The 18,403-nt window shown below is 41.8% G+C and overlaps 1 protein-coding gene across 1 annotated transcript in view; it reads right to left on the bottom strand.

Moving 5' to 3' along the window:
* Positions 1–5,111: 5,111 nt before the first annotated feature.
* LOC105306336 (signal transducer and activator of transcription 5B) overlaps positions 5,112–18,403 on the bottom strand; it is a 53,001-nt gene continuing 39,709 nt past the window's right edge. Inside the window, exons 9-19 of the mRNA XM_011381281.2 lie at positions 18,333–18,397; positions 17,902–17,989; positions 17,700–17,822; positions 17,015–17,107; positions 14,628–14,834; positions 13,656–13,750; positions 13,420–13,550; positions 12,367–12,537; positions 8,672–8,723; positions 8,243–8,347; positions 5,112–7,732 (exon numbers count right to left, since the gene is read on the bottom strand). Of these exons, the coding sequence (XP_011379583.1) occupies positions 7,606–7,732; positions 8,243–8,347; positions 8,672–8,723; positions 12,367–12,537; positions 13,420–13,550; positions 13,656–13,750; positions 14,628–14,834; positions 17,015–17,107; positions 17,700–17,822; positions 17,902–17,989; positions 18,333–18,397 (1,257 nt within the window). The 3' untranslated portion in view covers positions 5,112–7,605. The remainder of the gene's footprint in view (positions 7,733–8,242; positions 8,348–8,671; positions 8,724–12,366; positions 12,538–13,419; positions 13,551–13,655; positions 13,751–14,627; positions 14,835–17,014; positions 17,108–17,699; positions 17,823–17,901; positions 17,990–18,332; positions 18,398–18,403) is intronic.

The following is an 18,403-nucleotide window of genomic DNA, read 5'->3' as shown; positions in this document are numbered from 1 at the left end:
GGGTTGTTTCTGCTCTTCGGCTATTACGTATAATGCTGTTATAAACATTTATGTACAAGTTTTTCTGTGGACATATATTTCAATTTTTCTTGTGTAGATACCTATAAGTAGAATGACTGAGTCATATAGTAACTCTTTAACCGTTTAAGAAACTGCTACACTAGTTTCCAAAGGGGCCACACCATTTTACATTCCCACCAGCAGTATATGAGCGTTCTAATTTCTTTACGTCCTTGCCAACACTTGTCTTATGTGGCCTTTCGGTTTAGCCATCTTAGTGGGATGTGAAGTGATATGAGTCCATTTCAGTTTGCATTTCCCTGATGACTAATGACGTCGAGCACCTTTTTATGTGTTTAGTGGTCATTGTACATCTTCCTCAGGGAAACGTCTTTTCAGACCCTTTACCCATCTTTTAATTGGGTTGACTTTTTATTATTAAATTATAAGAGTTTTTTATGTATTTTATGTACAAGCCCCCTATCGGGTATATGATTTGCAAATATTTTCTCCCATTCTGTGGGCTGTCTTCCTTTTCCTGATAGCGCCCTTTGTACTGGAAAAAATTCCCTGAGGTATACTGGAACTGACCTCTGAAGGAGGACATGGCTGAGACCAAAGAAAGAGGCTGGCAACTCCAGAATTAAACAAAGAGTTTATTAAAAGAACTTACAGACAGAAGCAGACTTGGGCAGCAGCAAGACAGTGGATTTCCACACCTGAGAGGGGATGGGGGCTTGATATATGTATAGCCTTCAGGAATCCAGGTGGCTTGTAACCAAGTGGCACATGCTTGTTAAGAGCTGTATATTCCAAAGCAATAAACAAATTAATGGGCCTCCTTATCTATGTAAAAACCCTCCTTTCCGGTGATACAGGCGCAATCTTCTTTGTGAAAATGCTAAACGCATAAGGACAGGGATGTCCTCTACCATCAGCAGTGCTCCTTTGATGTTGAAGAATAAGTTATTTCCAGAAAAAAAAAATGGTATTAATTCTTTAAATGTTTGGTGAAATTCAGTGGTGAAGCCTGGGCTTTTCTTTGTAGACTCATTCAATCTCTTGTTATAAATCTATGCAGATTGTCTATTTATTTTATTTTTTTAATTTATTTTAATTAGTTTTAAGTATACAGTAAGTACATTGGTTAGACATCTATATAGTTCATAAAACGATCCCCCCAGTTGCTCCCTCCCTCCCCTGACATTCCCTATGCCGTGCTCCCCATCCCCGTGACCATCCAGCGGCTACTAATTTGTACTTCTTTAACCCTTCACCCCATTCTCCCAGCCCTCCAAATCCCCCTCCCCTCTGTACGTCACCAAATTGTCCACTATATTTGTGAGTCTGTTTTTGATTAATTTGTTCTTTTTATTCCTTAGATTCCGCATATAAGTGAAATCATATAGTGTTTATCTTTCTCTGACTTAAATACCTTCTAGGTCCATCAAAGCAACATCTTTTTCCATCTCCTTCCTTTTAGTTTGTGTCTTTTAATCTGAAGTGTGTCTCTTGTAGGCAGCATATGTAGGGGTTTTGTTTTCTTATCCATTCAGCCACTCTATCTTTTGGTTGGAGCACTTAATTCTTTTCCATTTGAAGAACTTATTGATAGAAATGTAGTTGTTACCATTCTTTACTCCTGTTTTTGATACACGTTTTTTCTTCTTAAAGAAGTCCCTCTAACATCTCCGGTAATAGTGGCTTGGTGGTGATAAATTCCTTTAGCTTATTTTTGTCTGGGAAGCTTTTTATTTGTCCTTCAACTCTAAATGATAGCTTTGCTGGATAGATTATTCTTGGTTATAGATCCTAGGTCTTCATCATGTCAAATATTTTTTTTCCAAGCCCTTCTGTCCTGCATAGTTTCTTTTGAGAAATCAGCTGCCAGTCTTATGGATGTTCCCTTATGGGTAACTATCTGTTTTTCTCTTGCTGCTTTTAATATTCTTTCTTTGTATTTAACCTTTGGCATTTTAATTATGATGTGTCTTGGTGTTGGTCTTTTGGGGTTCATCTTTTTTGGAACTTTCTGAGCTTCCTGGGGTTGTATGTCTATTTCCTTCACCAGGTTAGGGAAGTTTTCCATCATTATTTCTTGAAACAGCTGTTCAACATCTTGTCTTCAGTTACACCGATCAGATGGATATTTGGACACTATTAAGTGTCCCATATGCTCCTTAAATATTTTTACAATTTTGGCATCTTATCTCTTGCCATTCTGATTGAGTGTCCTTGGCTTTCCCATCTTCTAGATAGGGCATTTGATCTTTTTCTTTATTCACGCTGTTTATTCCTTTGTTTATTCCATTTAATATACTTCTCATCTCAGATAATGTGTTCTTCATTTCAGACTCGTTCCTTTTTATAATTTCCATTTCCATTTTTATGCTTTTTATGTCTTTGTTGAAATTCTCACTGAATTTAACCAAAAGTTCATTGAGCATCTTTATAAACAGTGTTTTGAACTCTGCATCTGTTAGATTAGTTGACTCCATTATATCTGGATCTCTGTTCTGTTCTCTCATACGGTTTCTGCTTCTTTGTCATCCCATTTTGGCTGCCTTCCCACGCCTGTTTATGTACTAAGCAAAGCTCCTAAGTCTCCCAGTCTTATTAGTGTGGATCTGTGTAGCAGGTGTCCAGTGGCACAGTCCTGAGAGGGGTTCAGCTGCAGGCCAAATTTAGCCCAAGCCTCTGCCCCTCGGGGGCCGCCTTTTAAGATTCAGCAAGCAATCCACAGATGTTGTGCTTATAGTTGCCTCAAAAGGCCACACCAGAAACTGAGGCCAGCTGGTTCCAGTGTGAGTCTAGGTGCTCCTCAGCAAGGCACACTTGACTCGCTGAAGCTATACCAGAATGTGGCTTGGGTGGGGCCTCGAGTTGGGGGAGGCAGGGTTTCAGGGAATCCTCTGGGCAGAGTGACCTCTGTTATCCAGTTTGGTGACGTCACAGCTATGGCGGCGCTGTGTACAGAGCACTGGGACAGGGGAGGGCTCAACAGGGAACAATGGATACCGCAGGTACTTCTGTACAGAATGAGTCTCTCCTCGGCCCTCACTCCGACAATGTCTCCCTGTAAGTCCCTGGTGCCCCCTGCACACAGCTGAACCAGTACTAGTGCTCAGAGCGAGTAGGTCTGTCACTGGGAAAATCTGCTCGCGGACGCGGCCCCTTTAAGAGGCTTCGGCGGCTGCCGCAGCCTCCGTCTCACTCAACCACTCGAGACCAGGCAGCCCTGCGTCCTCGCCTCATCCTACCTCCTGCCGTTGCAGGGTGCTTTCTTGGATTTCTCCCTAGTTGTATGGCTTGTTCATCTAGATTCCAGGAGATTTTTCCTTGCTGCTGCTCCTTGTTTCCGTCACAACTTTGGTTGCCAGAGGGATGAACAGAGCCTCTATCATCTACACCATTTTGGTTGTCCCCTTTATTTCTTAGTTCCTATCTTTCTAGGAATTTGTCCATTTCACCTAAGTTATCTAATGTATAAGCATACAATTGTTCATAGTACTCCTTTATAATTCTTTTATTTCTGTAAGGTCTATAGTAATGTTTCCTTTTTTCTGATTCTTTTTTTCTTGGTCAATCTAGTGAAAGGTTGTCAATGTTGATCTTTTAAAAAAATAGTTTTTGGTTTTATTTTCTCTATTGTTTTTCTATTCCCTATTTCATTAATGTCTGCTCTATTTATCACTTCTTTCCTACAGCTTGCTTTAGTTTTTTTTTTTTTTTTTCAATGTCTTAAGTTGGAAGGTTGGGTTATTGAGATTTTTCTTCCTTTTTAATATAGGTCTTTACAGCTATAAAATTTTCTCTAAGTACTGCTTTAGCTGCATCCCATAAGTTTTATGTTGTATATTTATTTTCATTCCTCTCATAGTATTTTCTAGTTTCCTTTTTGATTTCTTCCTTAACCCATTGGGTATTTTGGAGTGTATTGTTTTATTTCCATATATTAGTAAAATTTCCAGGGCTTGTTACTGGTATATCTTTAGTGAGTGGCTGGATTACTTTGGTGAGTTTATCTATTCCCCACATAATGTGAAGCTTGTTATTGTTCTTCAGGGGGGTGCAGACTCGAGTATGCCCACAGTCACCCTAGCATAACAGTGATTTTTCATAGGTCTTTGTCTCTTTCCATGACCATAGCCAGCTGTTAAATTACACTAATTATTGGCTGGTTGCTATATATTTTTTTCAACAATGCCCTGGAAAATAAATTGCTCCCCAAACAGATCCAATCAAATTCAGGCTTTGAAGGTATTTGAGGTTTGTTCTGACTCTGAGAGAGCTCCTCCCAGCTGTCTCTTTCACCATCTCTCTCCAGCAAACTAGCCAGCCCAGGTTAGCCTATATCACCAATGTAGCTATCATTTGTCTTTCATCACAACCTCCAGTTTTTGAGAGCACTCTTAAGCTTGAAATTCTTTTGCAAATTCAGTCAGTTCATTTGAGGAGACAGTCAAAGCTCTCTGTTCTATAGCCTAACTCTCCCTTCTAAGTCAAAATCTCTGAGCCATGGCTCTGGCCTCTGGTGTTGGAGGTGGGAATAATGGCACACTGCTGAGTGATGTACCCACCTCAAAAACTGAATACCTTTTTCTTTCTTAACTCCTATTTGTTCCTTAAGAGCCAGCTCGAGCTGTTTGTTGCCCTTCCGCTGTGTTCTTTTGTATTCGATAATGGTCTTGGGATACCTTTACTAATATAATAACAGCATGAACTAATATCCTGTCTTAACTGTTTGTGTTAGCTGCCTTTCCCCAACTGCAATCCTCTTGAGGGCAGGAACAATTTCTCATCCCACACACAGTGCCTGGCTCAGGGCAGGTACTCTAAATGCACTGAATTTTAAAGATGAGCTTCATAAGAGGAAGAGTGCAGAGACAGAAGGCTAGGAGATAAAGACTATCATTCTAATTTCCAAAACATATGAGCAGGAAGGTAAGAAATGCTCCCCCGCATCTGCCATCAAAACTGATGCCTCGTTCTCTGAGGCAGCCAACTCCCAACTAGTTCTTTTCAGAGTCAAACTGATGATTTCATACTTTTCCTTATTAAACCACCCTCCCTCACCATCTGATGGAAAAAAATTAAAACAGGACTCAATATTGTCCCTGCAGAGGAAGCCTTTATTGTAACATAAAATACACAATTTTGTGATTGCCCCAGGTAAAATTATACACAATACCTTTTTTTGGTGGCTAAATAGTAATCTGACTCAACACTAAAATATGTATCTGAAATAATTTCACAAAGTTTTAAAAAGAAAAATTATAAAAAGTAAAGTTCCATTTTAAGTTATATTCGCTTTTTCTCCCCCCCACCCCCTACAAAACCCTGCACGTAGCACACATGGAGTTGGAACACTTTGATGACTTCTGTGTGTGTGTCTGGGAGCGACTGAGAGGCTGAGGCAGTCAAGTTTTCCCATTGCCTCTTCTAGTTTGCAGGAACAGGGAGACAGGAAGTATAATGCAGATAATGATCACACCTTTCAGTCAAAAATGTCTCCCCACCATAGGCACAGCCTCAGGAAAATTGAAGACAGGTCAGCAACTGTACAAGCATGGGAACCCCACGCTCAGCACTTGGCCTCCAAACCCCAGTGCCAACTGTAAAGTGAGAGCTCTGCCTACAGCATGCCCTAGGGCTGGGTCCACTACCAATATGAAAGTGTGTCTATCCCTGTTCCCCTCACTATCAGGGCTCCTGGGACAGCAAGAAGCACATGATGACGAAGCCTGAGTGATGGGCAGATGAGGGCTCTTTAAGACTGGGCCCGAGAGCAGTCAGGCTTCCTTTTCACCTTCCCCAACACTCCCATATAAAATTCCACAGGTGGAATTTTAATCAAATCTTGAGGGGTACGTAGGGGCTTAGTAGCATCCTATGTCAATGCTGGTATCAATGGAGGGGTCAAACCTGCTCCTCAGAGGCAGAGAGAGAGAGATTCTACTGCCTGGCATAGAAAAATAAATCAGTGTATGAAACCAAGCCAGGGCAAACAGCAGCTTTTAAAAGTCATCTTCCAATAAATAATTACTACAGAGAAATATTTTCCTTTAACATCAAAACACTGATAAGTTCAGAAGTTATTTTTGTAAAAAAAAAAATATCTGTTTATTTACTCACATGTATAAAAATAAGGTTTTTAGAGCCATTCTCTCCTGGGCGTGGTCATGTCCTTCTTTTAGAGAGGGGGCCGGGGGTGACCTTGTAGGCTTAACCCGAAAGCTCTACCTGCTCCCGCCTCTTCCCACTTGCCTACCATAGCCCATTCCTTCTTTCTGGTGTAAAACTACAGAAGAAATGTGGGCAAAATTATGCTGAGGCTTTTTGTTTTGTTTTGTTTTCGCAGCTTACCAAACTTTCAGCAAACCTGCTGACTGCATTCCCCCAAACTACCAAGGCCTGACACCCAGCACCGAGTACCAGGTGGGCAATGACACCCACTGACCGTGCTGGCCCTGGGTTTGGACCATGTTCTTGCCACCCACACTCCAAGACAGTGTGTGTGAACAGTGAAGGGAAATGAGGTGACCTGACACAGCAAGAAAGAATTTTGATGTCAGATTAGGGTAGAAAGGGGAAAACAAAAAGTCTCAATTTAGAAACAAAAACACCATTCAACATTTGCAAAAAGCCATTATCGATGAGCTTTCAGAAAGCCTCGCTCAGGGCAGAGGAAGGATGGGCAGACTAGTAGTGCACCCTCCTTGGGTGACAAGGCGACACTCAGCACCTTCGAGTCAGGGATGGGCATTCCACTCTGGCTGCCAACACGAAGGACATCAACACTGTCAGCTTCAGTTATGTGACCCTCTCTTCTTCCCTCTAGTCCATCAAACGTGTCTGCACATGTGCACACACAGAGGAACTGAGTGGCAGTCCCACAGAGTGAGAGGAGGGAGGGAGGCAGGCAGGGAGGGAAGTGGGGGAGAATATTAAGATGGGTTAAGCATTATTTAAAAAGCCACTACCCATCCCCAAACCCCTGACTCCCCTTGCCCCAACAACCCTCATATGTTGGCCCTTTTCCTATCACTATCCAGGAAAACGGCGGTGAGGGGGAGTGGGGAGGGAGGACTGGCTTGCTTTGTCAAAAGGCAGTTTCTACGTTTCAGAAGAAAAGCAGAGACAATCATGGTTATATAACAATTGCTTGGCAGACACAGTGACAAAGACTCAATGGAGAGGAGGTGCTTTCTCCTCCCTTTGTCCTTCTCTTACGTGAACATGTCAAGTTCAGCTACCCTCAAGACACGTGGCCAAATTCCAGGGTTCATGGAAATAACTGCCTTTTTGTACAAGGTTAAAACAACCACAGCATCTGTTTGCGGCCCCAATGCTATAGCTAAACTCTGGACAGCAAGGGGGAGAAACACCACAACGTACAAACTCACATACACACGCACGCGCGCGCGCGCACACACACACTCCCTTCACTGGTGTCACCATGCATAGAAACACTAAAGTCACAACTAGTATTAACACTTCACATTATGAGTATTGTTTCCAAAGAGAAGCGATTCATGGAATTAAAACATCCACAAGAGTAACTCCTCTAGCGAGGACGAAGACGCTGAAGATGGAGATGAGAGGTCACGACTGTGCGTGCGGGATCCACTGAGTGTCCATCGGTCGGCCTAAGAGCTCCTCCACACGGCGCGCCACATCCATCGTGTCGTCCAGATCAAAGTCCCCGTCAGTGTCAAGGACAGGGTCAGGACTTGGGAGGGAAAGAGGAGATGAAGAGAAAGGGAAAGGCTGTCAGAGGCTAGTGAGGAGCAGCAGAGATTACCCCAAAACCGCAACCCACCAAGTGAGCTGCCCAAGACCACATGTACCCTCGGCTTCCTGGGAAAAGAACCACTTCTGATCTGAACACTGGAAGTAGAGTCCTTTGCTAGCCGGACAGAAAGGCTCAGACTACAAATACCCACCTTCCCAGCTGCCTCTAATGCTGGCTGTCTAGACAGATCTAAACTCCATCTGGTCCTTATACAGAGCAAGAAAAATCTCCATTTTGGGAGCAGATGACACTTGCCCCACCCCACTCTAAACTACCAATAGTTCTGGTTCAATCTCTTCCACCTGGGCACGTGCTGGAGCCAGGCCTGGCTGGGTGGTCTCAGACCTACAGAAGCTCTGGATTCCTTTGCCCACTAGCCTTCCAGGGTCCAGCCTGACACCAAGTGCCCAGTTCCTCCCCATGGAGCCCCACGAGAACACGACTTACTTCTGCGGGTACATGTTATAATGAGCCTGGGGGCACACGGCTGGAGAGGGGGCCTGGTCCATGTAGGTGGCACTGCCCCCTGCAGAGTCTGCAGATGTCACAAACCTGTGGGAGGAAGCAGAGCAGAGCCTCAGTGGCCTTAGGGCAGCAGGCGACTTGGGGAGCGGCTCAGGGACATCTTTGTGTCTTTTTCAGGTGTAGAAGGACAAAGTGCCCACTAGGCCTCAGGCTCCAGCTGCAGGAGTGGGATTCTGGGTACTGGCCCCATGGTGACCAAGCCTAGTTCCCTCCCTGGGGCTGAGCCAGGTTTCAGCGAGAAGGGAGCAATGGGCCCATGAATGGCAGAGGAGGGCAGCAGTGAGGGGTGAAGACAGCCAGGGGAGGAGGAAAGAGGCAACAGGAGACCAGAGCCAGACCCTGGGCACTTACTCAGGGACCACTTGCTTGATCTGTGGCTTCACGTATCCATCCACTGCTTTAGCTGCCAAGGGGGGAACAGTGATGAGAACCAAAGTTCTCGAATGAAGTAAAAAGGCAACCTCCCTTATGAATCACATATTTTCTTAAGATAGGACACAACCATCTAATGTTATCTTAGAATCTGACACAAGCACTTAACATATCAATCTGTTAGGAAGACCGGGCAGAGGAGAAGCCTCAATACTAGAACTGCAGGTGAACACATCCTCCGAGTTGGTGCGAATGTTTTAATAAATTCTTCAAATCACAGAAAATATACACTTCCATACAAATCAGAATCAAGCATTAATTGCATACTAACTGTAAAAAAATAAATATCTTTAAAAGTTTAAAGTCGCAGATGCCATAGAGGGACAGGACTTGCTCTGTGTCCTGGGGGACAAAATTAGGACCAACTGATGAGAAGAGGACAAATTCTGAGTCACATAAGGAAAAATGTTGTCATATTAGAGCTGCCCTCCCCCCACCAATGGGCTGTCTCGGGAAGAACTGGTTTCCTTATCACTGGAGGTTTTCACGTGGAAGGCGTACAAACACGTGTCAGGATCACACAGAAAAATCTAAGCATTAGATAGGGATTAAATTGACTTGATGACCCTGGAAGTTACTCTGAGTTTCTACTCTTTTAGGAAAGGGAATTCAGGTCTCTGCATGCTTCTTCATGGCCCTAGGCGTGCTGCACCTGGGGATAATCTGATGGTCACTGTCCCAATGGAGTGTTGTCTGTGCCCTGTGGCTGCTTAGAAAGAATACTCACCACAGAATCCCACTGGGATGTGGCCGCTAGGGGACAAACCTGAAAGTGATCTGGCCAGCACAGTTACCTTTTTAAACCTTTTTCCCATTTAGAAAAAAAAAAAAAAAAACCCCTGCAGCTCACTGCCAGAGTTCATTTAATGTCACGCGTAGAAATGCTACGTTTTCTAGGATTTGACATTTTCAGCACTCGAACTACTAAAAACAGAATGCTATAAACAGAATGATGTCATTTTTTCCAAAGACTATCGATATATTAGAACGATGCAAAAATAATAATAAAAATGAGATATTTCATGGCAAACTTTGGGGGGTAAGGTTAGGACTAATCTGCACTCGAGTTATCTCAGGGTAAACACTGCAGACAGACGTAAGCGCCAACAGTGAGTATTCTGGGGCAACAAACAGGAAATGGGTTAAAAGGCTGATTACGGAAATGGAGGTAAGTAGGTAGTAGGAATGTGATAGTCTGAAGTCAGTGAATGAAGTTTTGTTTCCTGGGAATGTGAGTATCGGCATAAGTATATTCCTAACTAAATTATATGATGAAGAATACTCTAGAGTCAACAGGATGGAACAGCCCAAGGCAGTGAATGCTACGTGGTTCACAAATTGCTTGGTATCCTAACCTGCTTCTTCTAGGGCTACAAATGTCAGGGGCTACCTTTGCATAGTATCTCATGCTTTTTGTGCTTATGGTCTACAGAGAATTTTACAGATTGTTAAAAAAAGATAAAAACCAAAGAAATGTTATAAAAAATAGAATTTAAAAATCTAGATTAGCTGTACTAACAAAAAGCCACAGTGACAGGTTTAATCCAAAATACAACATAAATCTAAAAATATTTTGGCTTATTCTCCACCTAGAAATATAACCACCACCTTAGGTTAGGAAGGCATGATATAAAAGACAGACTCTATAAAGGAAAAAGGTTGATAGATTGGGTTATATAGAAATTACAAGTCTCTGCACTTCAGCAAAATGAAAAATGTTAAAAGAACAATGACACACTGAGAAAAATATTTGCTATATATAATAAAAGGTTTATTTACTATGTAAAACTACTTATACATCATTAAGAAAAAAAGGAATTCCAAAAGAAAGATGAGCAAGGAACATGAACGCACTTCATGGAAAAAATACAAACGACCAATAATGTAGAGGTTAACAAACACAGGCTCTGGTGCTAGACTATCTGAGCTCAAACCCTGGTTTGGCCTCCTCCTAGCTTTGTGACCTTTGCCAAATTATTTTACTTCTTTGTGCCTCAGTCCCTCGTATGTAAAATGGGGTAGTAACGGTACCTACTTCACAGGCCTGTTTTGAGAATTAAATGAGATACCATATGAAATATGCTCAGAAGAGTGCCTAGTACACAGTAAGCATTCAACAAATGTTAGTTGCTATTAGCATTCTATTTATTATTATTGTTATTACCATTAGATAAAAAGGTGTTTTGACCTTACCTAGAATCAAAGAAGTGAAAATAAGAACTGAGATATCATTTATATGCTAATCAGACTGGCATGAAACGGATGGACAGAACCTATGACTGGCAGGGGGATGGAGAAGCAGATGCTCCAGCAGACATCTGTGGGAGCGAAAACGGATTCTGCTTTCTGGAGGGCAATTCCGCAAAGATGTGTCAAAATGCTTAAAAAGTATATACTTTTTGACACAAATACTACTTTAGGAATTTATCCTAAGGAAATAATTGAATGAGATGCATATACCAGCTTATCTCTATATTAATCATAACAAAAATCAGTGAATAACTTAAAATTGTAAAGATCTTAAATAACCAATATGGAATATATCATGGAATCACCATATAATGGAATCCTATGCAATTATTAAAATGACATTGTAATTATATTTACTGACCTAAAACTCTGCCTATGTTATATTTTGAAAAAACAAAACAAAACAAATCACAACAGCTGATGTATGATATGAGCGGAGCCTTTTACCCTGGACTCCAAGCCTGACATGATTTGGCCCGTCCTATTGCTTTGCCCTTATCTCCTACCACTTTCTTCCTTGCTCATCCAGCTCTAGCCTCCCGGGCCCTTGTGAGAGTTTTCAACCACGCCAACCTCACTTCCACCACAGGGATTTTGCACTTGTTCTCTCAGCCTAGAATGTTCTCTCTCTAGATCTTTAGATAGAGCTTCCTGGTCTATTCTGATGTCACCTCCTCAGGGAAGGTTTCTAGTGAGATGCTACCCACTATCCTCTTCTCTGTCACTTGTTTGTTTAACTTTGCTTATTTGTCTTCAAAGCATCCATCACTACATTTTTTTAATTTACTTATCTTACTTATATATTTATTTCTTTACTTGTTCATTGTCTTTCTTCTGCTATTAGATTGCAACCTCCATAAAGGAAGTACTTAATAAACATCTGGTGACTGAATGAATGAATAAAGAATACATATCTATACAGACTGGAAAAAATTCACTAAATTATTCACAGTAGTTAATCTCTAGATAAGAGATATTGCATAATGTCTATTTTCTTTTCTATACTTTTTTGGAAATTTTACAATAAATCCATAATACTTTTATGCCCAGAAAACAATAAAACCATTTGTTTTGAAAAACGAAATTTTACCTTCCTAATTTTGTTGGATCTAAACTTGTGTTAAAAGCAATTTGTTCCCTTCGATTTGATATTTGGGGTTAGTGGCAGGTATGTTTTCTGTACGACTGAAGAATAGAGCCCAGAATTTCCATCTGCCCTGGAAAATGCTCAAACAGCAGTAACTGAATATGAATTGTGTAGATTTTCATGCCAGATAGACAGACAGACAGACAGACACATACACACAAGACTAAAACAAAACCCAAATCACAACAAAACCAAATCAGAATGCGAACATTGTTACCAGTGGCAGGCTCGCATGGAACTGGTGTGTAATACTTGGAGTACACTTCATCTTTTGGCCGATCAGGGAACACGTAGATAAGGTAATTCAAGTCCCCCAGGCGGTCCGCCAGGGACCGGATAGAGAAGTCTCTGGTGGTGAAAGGCATCAGATTCCAAAACATTCTTTCCTCTAGATCAATAAACAGAATAATCATATTCTAAACATGATTTCTGAATAGGAAATCTTAATACCCAAATGTACTACAATTTAAAGCTCTCCATTAAAATTGTACCAATAAAATCTTCATTTAAAAATAACGACAGGTTACAGATCAAGCAGCTGTTTTTAAAAGCCATGGGTAGATAGCTGGTAATGCACACACCACTTCCCTAGAGATCCAATGATCTCTCTCAGGTAGTTTCAAGTTCAAGTGGTATTCTGTCCCTTTCTAGAAGAAATTTCTTACTGACCCCCGATTCCCTGTAAAAAAAGTACATAAGAAAGATAGGAAGCACGTCCATAGCCAGAGGACAGGTGAGTGTTATTAAACGCTATTAAAATCTTTAAACCACAGAAAACAAACTCACAAGTTACTCTTATCTTATTGCGAGAATAAGAGGAAAGATTCTTGGATGGAAATGATCGATGGCAATAGCCTTGTATAGTAAGGATAAAGGAATAATTAAAATAGCATATTATTTCTACTCTCAAGGATCCAAATCATCAATGTAATTTTTCTCTGAAATAGCTCAAGGTTGAGTAATACGAAGGAAAACATTTCAAAAGAGAAACAACTGAGATTTTGGACAGGACACTGTATTACAGGTAGCCAGATCACAGTTACACATTTGCGTTTCTCAAAATTAGTACTTGTGTTTCCCATAACAAGATTTTAAACAGGCTGCCGTGTTCCCTGCATCTGTGTCATGGTTACACATTTGTGCTTCCCATAATTAGTACTGGCCCCAACGAATAATAAGTACTCAATAAATTGTATGTTATGTTAATTTTGCAACAAAAGCAGCTAACTAGAGCACCTTGGCTGTCTCCTAAGAAAGGAGGAATACTCACGAGAATCAAATTTCCAAGCAATGGTGATGCCGCCAATTTCAGAGTCGCTGAATCTCAGCAGGAAGGTCCCATCAGGCTTGTTAATGAGTAGGTCATGGGCCTGTTGCTTATTCACGAAACCCAAAATAGCCCTGCATCACAAAGGCCAAAGGAGCAGAAGCAGAGTACGATTTTTTTAACGACCTTTGTACTCTATCATTGGCTTAAGAGCTGACTTAAGAAACGACAACACTCACCCATCATTCCAATGAGGCTTGAGATGTTTTTTTAACACTTCCATCACGCCATCAAACCACTGCCAGAAAGTGTAATTCCGTCCTGGTAAATTCTCCTGGTTGGAGACACAAAAAATGAACATAAGAAGGCAAAAGTAACACGTGGAATATTACCTGTAGACGCTTTAACTGGAAAAATCGAAAGGAAAGCAAACATCGACACTGTCAGAATCATACGAATATACAAGCCTTCATCCACTTGCCCAAATAAATGGTCCTGCCGCTGAAAAAACACAATAGGAAAAGAAGAAAGCAGGAGGAAATACCACAGAGCAATTACCAACACCCATGGACCCTGCCACAAACACCTTCTCTGGACCTGGGCTGACTGGGCCTTTGCTGTTTTTGATGTGAGGTCTATGACCAGCAGCAGCATCACCCAACAGCTTCTGAGAAATGCAAATTTCAGGCCTCATCTCAGACCTACTGAATCAGAGCCTGCATCTTAACAAGATGCTCAGGGGCGGGTTGTAAATTTGAACTGAATTAAATCGCACTGGGAAGCCCCAGAGATTGCTTCATCACACAGCAGTTAACAATAATTATCAGCAAAATGCAATTATCTGATTCTAGGGGAAGGCACCCCGCGGGAGCCTGACTTTGCATGCCACATCGGGGACATCATAATCAATGGGACAGAGCCATGAAGCTCTGATCATCGCCAAAGCTTTACTTCTCATGAATTACATTAACGTTTGCTTTGTGCTGTCTCCTATATGAAAAGCACTGGCTGCACACAAAGCCCAATTTACTTAAATACTCAAACATGTAATTTTCTACATGAAAAGTACGTGGGTGTCCATCAATTTAGGAGCTTATGACTTTGGGCACATTTCGTTAGAGACAAGAAGCACAGGGCTGGGGCAGGGAGACTCTTGAAGGCATCTGGTTCGGAGAGGCTAATCTCATGGCAGCCAGCCACAGGTCCCTCACCCTGTTGAACTGGGACCAGGACACGGACATGCTGTTGTAGTCCTCCAGGTGGCCGCTGCTGCTGTTGAACAGTTTCTGCGCCAGGAACACCAGATTCTCCTTGGTCAGGCCCCGGTTGCTCTGCACTTCAGCCTTGAATTTCATGTTGAGCGCATCACACAGCTGCGGCCACAGCACTTTGTCAGGCACGGCAAATGGTACCCTGCCCTGAGAGGGAGAGAGGCCAGACTCTCGTGAGAAAACAGTTGCAGATGTACTCCCTCGACCCGCAAAAGAAAAACGCTGACGGCTGGATGTAGTTACAAATGTTTATCTTATAGAGCCTGAGGATCAGTTCATACTTTCATAGGGTTGTGCAGTTCTAGGAAACTCAAAAGGTTCATTTGACCTTCTTCACACACACCCTAAAGGGTAACTTTGTGCTGTCTAAGGTGTTCTCTAAATGAGCTGCTGAATGTGTGGTCCAATCCTACATTCTCAAAGCCACAAAAACAGAACATGATCAAGGTCTGGCTCTTCCACTGTACATTGATGGGAACAGAACTCTAAAAGACTGGTTCCCTAGCTAAGTACAGAGAGAGAGAACATGTGTGTGTGTGCAAGTGTAATCCTTGCCCTTGACACCTTCTGCCAAGAACTCTGGCTCAAAGTGAAACGATGAATGGTAACTGCGAGATGGATGACTTTATTAAGAAATAGGTTAAAATATGAATCTTTAATAAACTGCTCTTCATCCCATTCAGCCACAATACATTTTAATTATTACATAGAACTTTTTTGACTAGGCAATTCCTTCCAATGATATATAATTTAAAAAGCATAGAAGGTTATACAGTGAAGTCACTTTCCTATCCCTGAGTCCCCTAGCAACTCAGTTCCTCTCCCCAAAAACATGTAATCTAGTTTCTTGTGTATACTTCCAAATATATTCTATGCAGGCCAGCAAATATATTAATTTTTCATGAAAAAAATGCAAATGGAAGCATAAAATCCATACGTTCTACATCTCCCTTTTTTCACTTAGTACTATAATTGCGAGTAATCACATCAGCACATAAAAATATTCCTCATTTTCTTTTGTGGCTGCTAAATATTCTACGGCATGGAAGAACAATAATATATTTAACCTGATCCCCACAGATGGACATCTATGAATCAGCCTCCAATCTTTAGCTATTACAAACAGTGCTGCAATATACTTATATCATTTGACGCATATGCAAATAAATATATCTGTAAATTCCTACAATTATGTATTTATTTTAAAACAGCAGAGGATGTACATTAGTTATTAACATACTGAAAAATGTTAAAAATGCTTATTAATTAGACAAGATACTTTAGTAATGACATGTTGCAGAAGATGCCAAAGTTACCGGGGGAGTGAGATCTGTGGACAGGCAGGAAAGGAAATGAGAGATGTGGCAATCCTCCCCAGGAAGCTTATCAGGGACATGATGCAGGCAGATAGTTTTTAAAAGGAGCCTCAAACCCAGAGTTTGCATTACACATCAAGGAGTACAAGCGTGGTAGATTTCTGATACAAATCTCACTTTGGCAGCAAAAATATTGCTCTCTAAAAAAAAATCATTGAGAGTGTTTGACTCTTCACAGAAGACACATTGCAGAACATACTTTAATGTCTCAAATAAGAACTATAACCCTTTAATCATGCTTTTACAGACTAATCTCTACAGGAAATAGGCAACACATAGAACTTTGCCTACTGAAGTGTTTTGAAAATACTCATCAAGCAGCACACCAGTGGGATTCAGAGTATCTGAGTGCACAGATCCACAAAATCATATTTGTCCCTTTAGACAAAGTATCTCATTCTTCATGAGAGCCCTGGGATGAATCACAGACTCTAAACTTTTGAAAAGACATTAAATGTCACCCTCATTTATTGGAAGGAAGATGACAGGAAGCAACTTCTAAGCTAAAATAACCTCCCGAGAGGTCTAACCGCTAGAAAGAACCTAGGAGTCCCAAATTTCCTTTATGGGTTCACCCAAGGACTCAAAAATAATGTTTACTGAGTACTGACTATGTGAGAAGAATTTTGTATGTTATCTAATTTAATCTTCTCAACGATGCTATGGAACATTATCATCCTCATGTGGCAGACACTTAGGGGAAACTTAAGCTCGGGGTAAAGTGAATTTCCCATGGTCAAGGAGTCAGGAAATGGTGGGGCTTGAACTGAGACCGTGGCCTGACTTCAAGTCCATGCTCTTTCCATTTTCCATGTTCTCTCTATTCTGTCTCCAGCGAAGGAAAACAACATTTTTTTTTTCCTATGCTCTTTTGGGGGATAACACATGAAAGAGATTCACGACACAGTGAGACAAGACAGTGAGACCCACAGGTCCAAGGAATCCACTCACAGGCTCTGCGAAAGCATTGTCCCAGAGAACAGTGGCCGTCGCATTGTTGTCCTGGCTGCCGTGGACAATCACCACCACCGGGAGGGACAGGGTCTAGGAAGACACAGGAGAAGGGCTGAGCACCCACAAGTCGCCCATTCTTCTCCTTCTCTTCTTTTTTGCTATCACGATGCAATCATTCTCCCCTCGAGTTTCAGTAAATGTCACCCTTGGACACAGAAAGTGAATGGCTCCAGGAATAATATGATTTTTCCACATTGGCACGATCTTAGAAATTTTTGATATATGAAAAGAGATTTTATTAGATATTTCTAAAGGATGGAGTACACTCTCAAAGTTACATGGAAAACAAGAGAGAGAAAAGAGAATGGAGACATTTCGGGGGGTGGGGCCGGGAAAGCAAGTAACACATGTCTCAAATTTATTACAGCTGTTACTCGGATTCATCCTGAGTGATGTTTCTCCTGATTCATCTTCTACTTATGTCTCCAACTATTTCAGTTTGTTAGTGTTTGTTCCTTCTTAAGAGAATCTAAGAGATACAGTTCTAAGGATGAGGTCTCCCTTACTGTTTATCAGTAACCAAAAGGAAGACACTATGCGATCAAAACAATTCTTCAGTGATATAAAGTACAGGCATGCTCTCGCTCACACACTCACACACAGTGCTAAGGGAGAGCTTTACCTTGACTTGAAAAACCAGCTCATTTCCACCAACACTAAACTGTGACTCAAACAGGATTGTAAATTTTTCTTCTGTTACCGACTCTGCTCCACGACGGTCAGACCTCTTAATTCGCTTCAGGGACTGCAAAGGAGAAAATTAAGGTGACGAAGCCCTCACGCAGACAGGGAAAATCCATTCTTCCTCTTCTCTCCATGCTCACCATGTTTCTGAAGTGGGCGCTGAGGGTGCCAGTGGCTTGGTGATACTCCATCACACAGCAATTGTTCAAGATCTCTCCACTGTAATCACTGCAAGTCAGAGAGAGACGCAAATCTGAATCCACACATGGTCTCAGCTCACACGGGATAGAAATACAGTCGGGGTAGGAGGAAACAGAGCAGGTTGTTACAAATACATCATTCAGAGGAAATGATAGCTCCACAAAAATATACATGAAATATACAAAAGTTTTCTTAAATGTATTCTTATTAAGTGAAACCAAATCATACTATCTTCACAGAAGAACTCAAAAGGGCTAATAGCGCTCCTACACAGGAATGGCTGGGCCCAGAAGCTTCCTAGAAGGATCACTTCTTCCTGTCGTGGGGACTCGAGGAAAGGGGCAGACAGACGTGAGGGGGGCACGCGTACTTGCGTGTGTTCTCGTTCTTGAGCAGGGACTTGGCCTGCTGCTCGCTGATGATGGTGGCTTTCACCTGCGG

Source organism: Pteropus vampyrus, unplaced genomic scaffold, assembly GCF_000151845.1.
Source record: "Pteropus vampyrus isolate Shadow unplaced genomic scaffold, Pvam_2.0 Scaffold432, whole genome shotgun sequence".
Lineage (NCBI taxonomy): Eukaryota > Metazoa > Chordata > Mammalia > Chiroptera > Pteropodidae > Pteropus > Pteropus vampyrus.
Note: the sequence above shows the minus strand (reverse complement) of the source record. Positions and strands in the feature narration are given on the sequence as shown.